Source organism: Pygoscelis adeliae, unplaced genomic scaffold, assembly GCF_000699105.1.
Source record: "Pygoscelis adeliae isolate BGI_AS28 unplaced genomic scaffold, ASM69910v1 Scaffold223, whole genome shotgun sequence".
Taxonomy (NCBI): Eukaryota; Metazoa; Chordata; class Aves; order Sphenisciformes; family Spheniscidae; genus Pygoscelis; species Pygoscelis adeliae.
In genome coordinates this window covers 2989983-2999908 of record NW_008824543.1, presented here as the reverse complement: position 1 = coordinate 2999908, position 9926 = coordinate 2989983, and the positions used below count along the sequence as shown (strand labels likewise).

Sequence of the window (9926 nt, the reverse complement as noted above, 5' to 3'; positions counted from 1 at the left end):
TCCATACTGACTTACCATTCTGATCTGCTGCACTGGTTTCTAAGCAGAATGTTTTTACTTGTTTCAATGCTCTTTGGCATACAGGCGCTTTGCTCCTGGGCTGCCCCTCCTCTTGCCAGAGAAGCACCGACTGCATTGCTTTCCCCCACCTGTGATGACACTGCAGTAGAGGAGGCTGCAGATCTGGCTCTTCGCCAGATCAATGCTGACCGAAAAGAAGGCTACATACTCAGTCTCTACCGAATTTTCAGTGTCCGAGAACATCCTCAGGTAAGTTACCTGCATGTTCTGTATGTTTCTCCCATGAAGAGCCCTGTGTCTATCACTATTCCTTAGCAATATCTATTTGAACTAAGAAATATTTCAAAAGGCAAATGTAAAGTTACATTCACAGGACTCCAGAGGCCATGTCAACTTTACGCACAGATGACTAGAAACAGTTTCATCACCACTGTGGGCAATTAGAGAGCAAATCTCAGTCATGATTCTGTGCTGCCTGCCCCTGGAATAGCTCCAGGCATCAGTTCAAATTTGATATGAAACACCACTACTCTGATTTAATTTCATTTTACACCTTCCTCCCACTGCCTTGAGCAGTTGGAGTGCAAAGGCTATTAAGCCATCGTGTGTTTTGCACAAAAGATGTAAGCACTAACAGGTGTAATCACGTCCACCCTGGGACCAGGGAATTCCTTCACAGACCTCTAAATGATGACTCATTCTCCAGAAGAAATCTGAAACTAGTTCAAGTGCAAAAATTACACTGGAAATACCTATGGAATATCACTGCCATATCCTCAAGTATCTTATTTCTCTGTGTGTGCTTAATTTATTACTGTTTTGTGTTACAATAGCTGAATCTACTGGTACTAGCCAGGGACAATCTGAAATGAGTGCACAAGGCCCACAACACATAACGCAGTGTGGAAGCATGCTACTAACATTCCGTGCCATGCTTGCTCACTTCCCATAATCTTACCTGAAAGGCCGAGTTCTGAACCCTTAAAGAAAACCAGGCTCATTGTCAGATGTTTAAAGAGCTGTACTGGCAAGGATATGACACTACTTCCTGCTGCTCTCACAAGGACATAGTTTCTGCAGACACGCTGTGGCCTCCGGCAATCTGAGATCTCATGACTAAAGATGCACACTTTGCTGCGCTTTGCACTGTGTTCTCTACATTGCTTTGCTCAGGTGACAGAATGTGCCCACTAAGCAACTGGATCAGGTCTCTAGAGAATTTTTTCCACATGAGATGCCTCTGAGCTGGCCCAGAACCCACATCACCAGTCATGGAGTTAGGTACTTAGCCCCCCATCCTGGGGCTATTTCCTACTGACAATAATTAGAGCACCACTATGACCACCCTAGAGTGCAGCATGGTGAATGCAGACATGCTATAAACCACTTCATTCATGTCCCTGCTTCTCCTTTCACCTGTGCCAAGTGTATCTCAGCACAGGAGAATTTTGGTCCTTGTTTGTGATTTCATCTGTCGCCTAATTCCCTAGAGGCTTAACTTATTGTCTTAGGGCATACTTTGCTCTTTGTTCATTTGGGGGTTTAATTTACTTTTATTCTTATTTTTTGCATCTAATATGCTTATCCTGTAAATAAGGTGTTTCAAGACACTGCAATAACAAACTAGACAATCTAAGCCCTTTGTCACATTTTTGCTGCTGCTGGGACTGAGTACGGAAGAAGCAGTCAGCTATGTCAGGGATGTTCAAGGACAGTAACAACCTTATGCAACCTTCTATTCCCCTCAAAAAAATAAAGATTTTTTTTTTTTCACCAGTCAGTGCTCCTTCTTCCCATTTTTTTAACCAATACTCAGAAGAAAAACATTTTCAAAGTTACTTCAAATTCAAATCTGCCCTTAAGCAACCTGTGGTTCAGTTTTGCTCTAATTGAAACTAATGAGCCATCTGCTATTAACTTATATGCAAGTAGGACAGAGCCTTTCTTTCATACAAGATACTCATGATTAACTTCACTGACAGGCACTTAACCAAAATTACAAAACATGCCAAAATCTTTCATTTCTTTCCCTTGCACCAGGTCACCCAGGGCATTCCTCCTTCCCTGCCACATCTCTTCTGGCTCCCAGGCTCCCCAGCATGCATTGCAGCTGCAATCCTAGCATCAGCAGCGCTGAGGAAGGGACCTTTTCTGGCCATGCAGAAAAGATAGAAGTTTTTATTCAATACTGCATAATGGTCTTTTAATGAAAATTAAAATAAGGATGATGAAACCTTCAGAGATCTGCTGAGCTCTGAATAACTCCAAATTATCCTTCCCCCAATGGAGGATGATACATACAGAAGCAGGTAGACAAAGGATGTGTAGATTTTATAATAACCTCATCTGCGTATTAGAGCTGATATTATACAAGAGAGCTACAGGCAACAGGAAATACAGTTTGGCCCACCCTGGTTGCATTTATTATTTCCAAGATCACCAAGCTTTGCAATCAGTCTTCATGATTCAGCTGAGTAAATCCATCTAACATCAAACACCTTTGATTATAAGAACATTTCTTTAATGAGATGTGTGTGTGCTTTTGCCTCCAGAATACCTGAACAACCGACTTGAAAGCTCAAGTCACCAGTCCCAACTTTGGGACTCCTGAAAGACACACATTTTCCTTGGCTATTACTTCTTCATGCAGGATAGTCTTAGTGATGTTTTTTCTCACAGAAGATATATTTGAAGTTACAAGCTTGTACCAAATGCTGCACTTCTGAAAAAACACACTTTCAGCAAATGGCAATTACTCTTTGACCAGTCTTACTTTCTGTTTACTGATTTAACCTATATTAGCTACCATGTTAAGGAGACATATCATCATGGTTTTTAGGTACCTTGTCTGTAAACAGAAAATTACGATTAGTCCCTTCCACAGAAGGATCTATGCAGCCTGGTGTGGGGATACTGCCATGCCACTGTACACAATGCTGCTGCACCTCAGCTTCACTCTTTGTCAAAATAGCGTTTGATCTTTTCATGACCTTCAAAATGACCTCGGGATTAGTGTAGGCAAACCCTGAGAGCTCAGTGCAAGGCATTACCAGATTACTTCATAGAACACTTAGGGAAAAAAGAGGATATGAAAATACAAAAAATGGCATAAAGCATGATAAGTTGCATATGTAAGAATATAACTTAGAGACAAAGCTAACAAAACAATTTACTCATTTTTTATCTTTATTCTCTATTTAGTTTGCTCTTTTATATTTAAAGGGTTTAGTATTACATTTACAAGTATATAAGGTAGAGCTTACATAAAATCACCATCCCGGTCTCTTTCCAGAGATCTCTATACTGTGTCACCAGAATAGTTTGTATCCCTCAGTCTCCTTAGAACTCAAGAACAGATACCTCTTAGTGTTTTTCCAAGCAGTATAGACACAAAAAAGCCAGCAGTACTCCAGCCTTTAGATGCCCTATTGACTGGTCTTCAGTCGCTGTTAAACAGAAACCAAAACTGAAGCCAAAATTATACAGATACTGGCCCCAGACTTCAACAAGACTCACCCCATGAAGAGTTTTCTCCATAAACCAGTGAAATCAACTAGGAATGAATGAATACTGCTGTCATTCAGTTTTGTTTTTTCTCCCTCTTCAGTAAAGACATAATCTCAGTCTAAACATGCAGCTAACACTCACATCTAAGTTCTTTAGGATGTATAAATGACAGCTGCTCTCTTTCCAGCTTTCCACTACAGAAAATAAAATATGATCCTAATAAGCTGTATCCTTGATAAATATCCTGGAAAGGTGCTTACCCATATCTACAGTGGAAGCAGAACCAGGAGCTGCACCATGCAGCATCTCAGCTTTCTGCACTACATGATGTAAACACTAGATATATGGAGCGGTACTTTTAGTCTTTCCCCGTCCCTCTCGCATGGAAACCTGTTTGCCCGAAAGTTGAGCCCTAACTACTTTGTGCACCTGTGCTGCAGTGAACTGAATAAAGGTTTCTGGACCTAAGCACAGGCTCAGAACTCAAGCACTGGACTGAAGCTTTAAGTGAATCAGAGACATCCATGTAGATATGCAAGGTCTCTCATAGCACTTTCTGATATCTAAGAGAATATTTAAGTTGTCTGCATCAACGCAGTCATTGCCTCTTTACGGCAAGTGCAAAGCATCCATACTTGAAGACGACACTACTCTAAGAAATAAGATATTTCTGTTTCTAATGCCTACTGGGAATGTTCCATGTTAGCAGTTTTTTATTATTTGTGGTATTTATCGTCTCATTCTTATTGAAGGCAAAATAACCTACCTTTCAAATCTAATCACAAAATGCAGTTGACAATGAAAACATTACCATGTTCAGTCCTTATTCTTGGGTTTTGGTTGGTACCAGAATCATAAGGATAAAACTGACTCTAAAAGGCTGTTCTTTAATTAAAGCTGGCTAGATGCATGACCAAGCCTGTTCTAACAGGGCCCGAATCTCACCTGATTTGCCACTGTTGAGAATTTGTTCCACAGAATGTTCAGTTTTCAGGACATCTATGTGTCCCACCTGTGTGTTTTGTGTTTCTCCATCTCTCCCTTTTATGTGTCCCTACTTTGTTCTGTACAAAACTGGGATATGACACTTTCTTTTTTTGTTTTCAGGAGATCACTGGTTCTGTCTTCTATCTCATCTTGGATGTAGTAGATACCGAATGCCATGTACTCAGCAAAAAGTTGTGGAAGAACTGTGCGGCCAGATTTGCTCATACAACTGTAAGGCTTTTATTTACTTATTTAATCTCAGGTACGATGAGTTACTCGGGTACTACTGATGACAGCAAAATCCCTACACATGCATTTTTAGTAGACAGCAGAGCTTAGAAGAAATCAAACCCATTTTTTAAGGTCCATAGTCTTTTTTTAAGGTCCTCTGTACTTTCTAATCAGTTTATAAACAGGTAAGATTTATTTCAAAAAATGAAAATGAAAAGAAAGTTTTTGGCCAGAGCTAATAAGCAGACATAACTAAATAGCCATGCTAGGGCACTATTTAGAATAAATGGTTTACTTTTTATAGCAACCCTGTAAGAGTTTATTTTAAAGACAGCCTGTCAAGAAAGGAATAAAAGAAACTCACTTTTATATAACATGCGATTTTTGGTTTAGTTTAATTCCACTTTTGTTCTAACAACTTTGCAAAAATTGTACTGAAAAAGGAGAAAAAAGAAAGCTCAGCAAGATAAGCTGCAAAGTGACCTAAGACTATTGCTACAGGTGACCAAACCGATTCTGAACAAGTGAAAAAAACCCTTATAAAATGAAGAATGACAAGAAACAGGTTTCACATGTGAAAAAAAAAGAAGTTATGATTAAATTGTCCTGGGCTGCTTCTTAGGTGAATCAGTTTTCATTTTTAAATGAAAAACTGGAAAAAATAAAAAGAATTCTGCTCACTTCTGTTTACAGCGCTTTCAGCAGGGAAAGGGTGCAAAGAATATATGGCTGATATGGCTTCTGTGAAGTCAAGAAACTTATGTCCTAGAGGCCTTGATCATACACGTGGCAATATTTAAGAAGCACTCAGAGAATATACATTCAACTTTTAAAAATAAAGGCACAATACATATTAATAGGCCAGTGTTTTTTTCTGCCATAAAGTCAGAGTTTCTTTGTGTGCAAGCGTGATCTTACTGTGCCACAAAACTGATTTAGGGTCTTTCCTACCGCTCTCCTTCCTTACTATGGACATAGGGAAAAGCAGGAAGCTGGAAGACAGGTGACTGGATCCAGGCGCACTGAGCTGATCTCCAGGTCTAAGCTCTCTGGGTTCTAGACATAGACCCAGATCCTGGTGCGGGGGTCTGGCCAGGGAAAGCACCCTGTGACACTTGGCCACTTCTTAGCTGCCAGAAGAGTGGCCTTGTGTAGGCCATCCTGCAGACAAGCACTGCACCTGTACAGCTCAGAATTACACCAGGGGAAGATCTGGCTTTTTATTTCTAAAGGAGATACTTAGAAATGTGCTTCATTGTCATTTGAGTATTAACACAACTTTATTCTTGAAAAATGCATGACTGCAAGGAGAAAATGAACCACTCACTGTCTAGGTACTAGATGATCAGCGCAAAGGGTGCAATATTAATTGTTTCTAAATGTTTATATTGTTTTAGGTTTATGGTCAGTGCAAAGCAATTATCTACATTAATCAGGCAAGAAATATTGCTCATCTGAATACTTATCAGTGCATTTTACAACCAGGTATGTCTTTATTTAACACACTCACTTTTAAAGAGGGCTGGAAGAACACTCTTCGCCATATAGCATTACTTTAAATTTTAATTGTAATTATGGCACCGCAGCGTCCCCGCTAGCTTTCAGCTGCCCTAATTTTCTCAAGTCAGTGATCATAAGTTCAGTGTGGTCCTGCAGCTCAAAGCAGTGCAGTAATAACTGTTTTCATCTCTGGGAAACCCAGCAGAGCCTGTATATGGGCTTTTACCCTCTGGTCCAAAAAGCATTTTTATGGGTTTGTGAAAGGCAGGTAAAACCAGCAAGCCCACTGTCAGGAGGTTGAGCTTTTTTCTGCAGTGTCTCTGCCTCCACTGCAACGTTTTTATGGGTCTGCAAATTCATAAAGATTCAAAATCGTTCAGTGAATCAAACCACATATTTTTACTCCAGGGGACTGGAGGGCACGTGGGTAGGGTTGGGGGCATAGATGCATTTATGGTGACCTACACTATCAACATGCTCTTATGGTTATGCTTTCTCTAATGACATTGTTTTGTTTGAATAAAAAGTTCCGCCCAGATATATTTGGACAGTATGTCCTGACTGCCCAGTTGATGACTGTCCAACTGAGCCCAAATATTTGGAGGCTGCTGTTCAAAGCCTTGCCAAGTTCAATGAAGAGAGTGAACAAACTCATTATTTCTCTGTCCTCAATGTCACAAGAGCTTCAATGCAGGTAAGCCAAGGCTCATCTGATTTGCTTTAGCTCGCAATAAGTATGGATCCACTTGTTATACTTTATATGATTTGTTATGCCTTACAGATTGTTTAGAATTTGTATCTGTATAGTACAGAGAATACTTCTATGCAGAATTCTCCTGGGAAACGAGGATCTGCATTGATCCAAGACCTTGACTCCATTTATTGCAAAAAGAAGGGCTTTATGCAAAACTCAAGACACACATTAGCATTCCAAAGTTTAGGAAAGCTTCACTGTGAGCTCTTTCTTCCACCACCACCAAGAATTAGTGACTCCCTAATAGAAAGTATTTAATAAAGCACAGTCATCCCTTCCAACACGTACCTGTAATTCACTGAATGAGTTTAAACATGGTTTAAAACTAATTTTAGACAAACAGAGGGTTAACGATCTCCTGGCTAAATCCTGTTTGTTTACCACGGTAATATCCGGTCTCTCTAAAATTCATTATGTATAGATAACAAGGTAGTTTTCACTCTTTGTCTCAAACTGTTAGTTATGACTACAATACAGTATTTAATTGCTCCCATTTTCCAACCCTGAGGTACTTGCATTTCAGAAATAGCAAAAGTGATCCTGTTCATGAAAGCAGCCAGAAATTATCAACAAGGCACTGAGGAGGGTCTTTGGATAGGTAGTTCTATGTGGCTGCTAACTTATTACAAAAAACAAACTCATTACAACTATAGCTAACCCATAAGCTACTAGGATTGCGCATAGATAAGAAGTAAAAAGTAACCGGGCAATAAAGCAGCACTGGCAAAAAATCATTCTCCTTTAATACAACTCATAGTAATGCCCCAAGTATAAGCTGCTCCTTCCACACTTAGCAGGAGTTTTACATCTATTTCAAGGTCTGTAGGATTATTCCTTCTTCCTGACACATGCACAAGGTCTAATTGCCACTGGTCTCTCATTAACAGTGGGTCATTGGTCCTGCATATTTTGTAGAGTTTTTGATTCAGGAGACATCCTGCTCCAAAAATGACACAATTGCTGACATCTCCAAGTGCAAGCCACTTTCATTGGAACTAGCTGTAAGTACTTTTCCTTGTATAAACACCTATTTTTCAGATACTATGATTCCTCAGTGTATACTTAGCCTATCCCTTTGGTTCTTTGCAGACAAGAATCAAAGCCCACAGGTGTCTTTTTATGGGTTGTAGCTCTATACTGTCTTGCAACTGTACAAACTGCTTTAGAATAGAGAAAACATTTCAGTAAAAGTTCTGAATTCTTACCTAGAAGTCCATGAACAAAGAAAACAGAAAAAAATACCATCCAGAAAAAGGCAGGGTAGCCATCGCCTTACAAAACTGAATCATTCTTAAGGATTTCTTCCAAGTAAACAGACATAGACAATAAATCACAAACAATGCATAAAGACTATATTCATACTACAATCAGGTCAGCTAAAGAAAACATTTAGGAACTAAGGAAAAAATTATAAGAGAAACTGAAAGACTCAACAGGCATGCTGCCAACAGATAACACTTCAAGCCCCATCTTAACTGAGATCCAAGTCATGTAACCTACATCCCAGTAAAAATACAACTATTAGAAACAACATTTTTTCATGGTTTCTCTCACTAGTATGGTGTGAAATTGTTTTTGCCTGAAAAGTGATATTATGTCCTATTACACAACTTGCCTGCATGGGAATATTCTGCTGCAGCAGAACTTAAGCGTACTGTTGTAGTTGAGCCTTAAGCGGCCAGCTTGTTTTTACTATCGTGTTACCTAACCCTCCTTTGCAAACATAAAGCCTTTTTCAAAATGCTGCCTGCCTTTGTAAGCTTGCCAATCCCAAAATAAAAGTTTGCCCAAGCTGCTTATCCCTACAAATACATGTAGAAGCTATAACTATTCAGCCTTTCATAATCACTTATTTTACAAGACAGGAGCTAAGTATCAGTGTTACAATGTGAAAAAATGCTTTCATTTTCTTCTTCCAGCAAAGAGGTTTCTGCAAAGGCTCTGTAGTAAACAGTGACTTGGAACATGAACAGTTTGTCACAATATCCTGTGAAATCTACAGTCTGCAGGTATTCTTAATCTAATCTTAATATTGCAAGAGTAATACTCATTTACAAAACAAGAATTGAACTCCTGAAAGCCCAGATATTTTTAAGTTTTCTTATTCACAAAGATATGGGCTTCAAGAAAGTGATAAGGCCAAATCAGGAAGAAATCTCTCCTGTGATAAAACAGGCTGTTGTTAGGTGGATAAAAAGGCAATAGAATAAGTATAGAGTCAATCACACAGAACACGTTCAGAATGCTCTACAAAGAAATTGTAAATAACAAAGGGAATGCAAAGAGCAATAACTGTGTAGTTACCCCAGTTTCATGCACCCATCTCCACTGGCATAAGAAGCAGTTCCCATCTGTCTATCCTTTGAGCTTCTGTTCTGCAGCTGGTCTTTGCAGACTGGAATTGCAGCAGATCCTTAGTGTGAAGGGTGACCTTCTTCATATCTGAAGGAATTTGTAATAGCTTCAATATATGTAATGCTTATTTTCTGTTATTTAGGATCCTGCCACTGAAAAGGGGAAACAGCAAGCTAATCAGACACCTGGAAAATCCAGCCAGAATCAACAACAAGCTTTCCCTTCAGAAACCAATCCTTTCTCCCCACACCTAGAAAAAACAGTGGGCTTGGTTAAAATTCTACCCCCTTCAACTGAGGACATCTCTTTCCAAAACCTACCAGAAAGTCAAAATGAACATAAAGATGAAAAGCCAGTTCCACCTGAGGCTGTAGGATCTACACCCAGCCTTGAGGGAGAAAAGACGCAAGCAGACAAACTAGATTTGACCAAACCAGTCACTGGACCAGTTATTCTCCCTTTTCCTGAAGAACTTTCTCTATCAGACTCGTGCCCAGGAGAAGGAAAGGAGATAAATTCCATCCTCCAGCCTTTGCTGCTTAAAAACCTGTCCTGGTTTCGGCAGGGATAG

General features: G+C 39.6%; 1 protein-coding gene across 1 annotated transcript; it reads left to right on the top strand.

Moving 5' to 3' along the window:
- Nucleotides 1-9926, top strand: FETUB (fetuin B). The gene is made up of 7 exons (XM_009321740.1): nt 1-270; nt 4636-4746; nt 6144-6231; nt 6774-6940; nt 7888-8001; nt 8920-9009; nt 9498-9926. Exons 1-7 carry the CDS (start codon nt 49-51, stop codon nt 9924-9926), a joined length of 1221 nt encoding a protein of 406 aa, XP_009320015.1. The 5' UTR covers nt 1-48.

Coding starts and splice junctions, on each gene's coding strand:
- FETUB (XM_009321740.1), top strand. CDS start 49: ATGTTTTTACTTGTTTCAATGCTCTTTGGCATACAGGCGCTTTGCTCC. Junction 271..4,635: donor GTGTCCGAGAACATCCTCAG/GTAAGTTACCTG, acceptor TTTTGTTTTCAG/GAGATCACTGGTTCTGTCTT. Junction 4,747..6,143: donor CCAGATTTGCTCATACAACT/GTAAGGCTTTTA, acceptor ATATTGTTTTAG/GTTTATGGTCAGTGCAAAGC.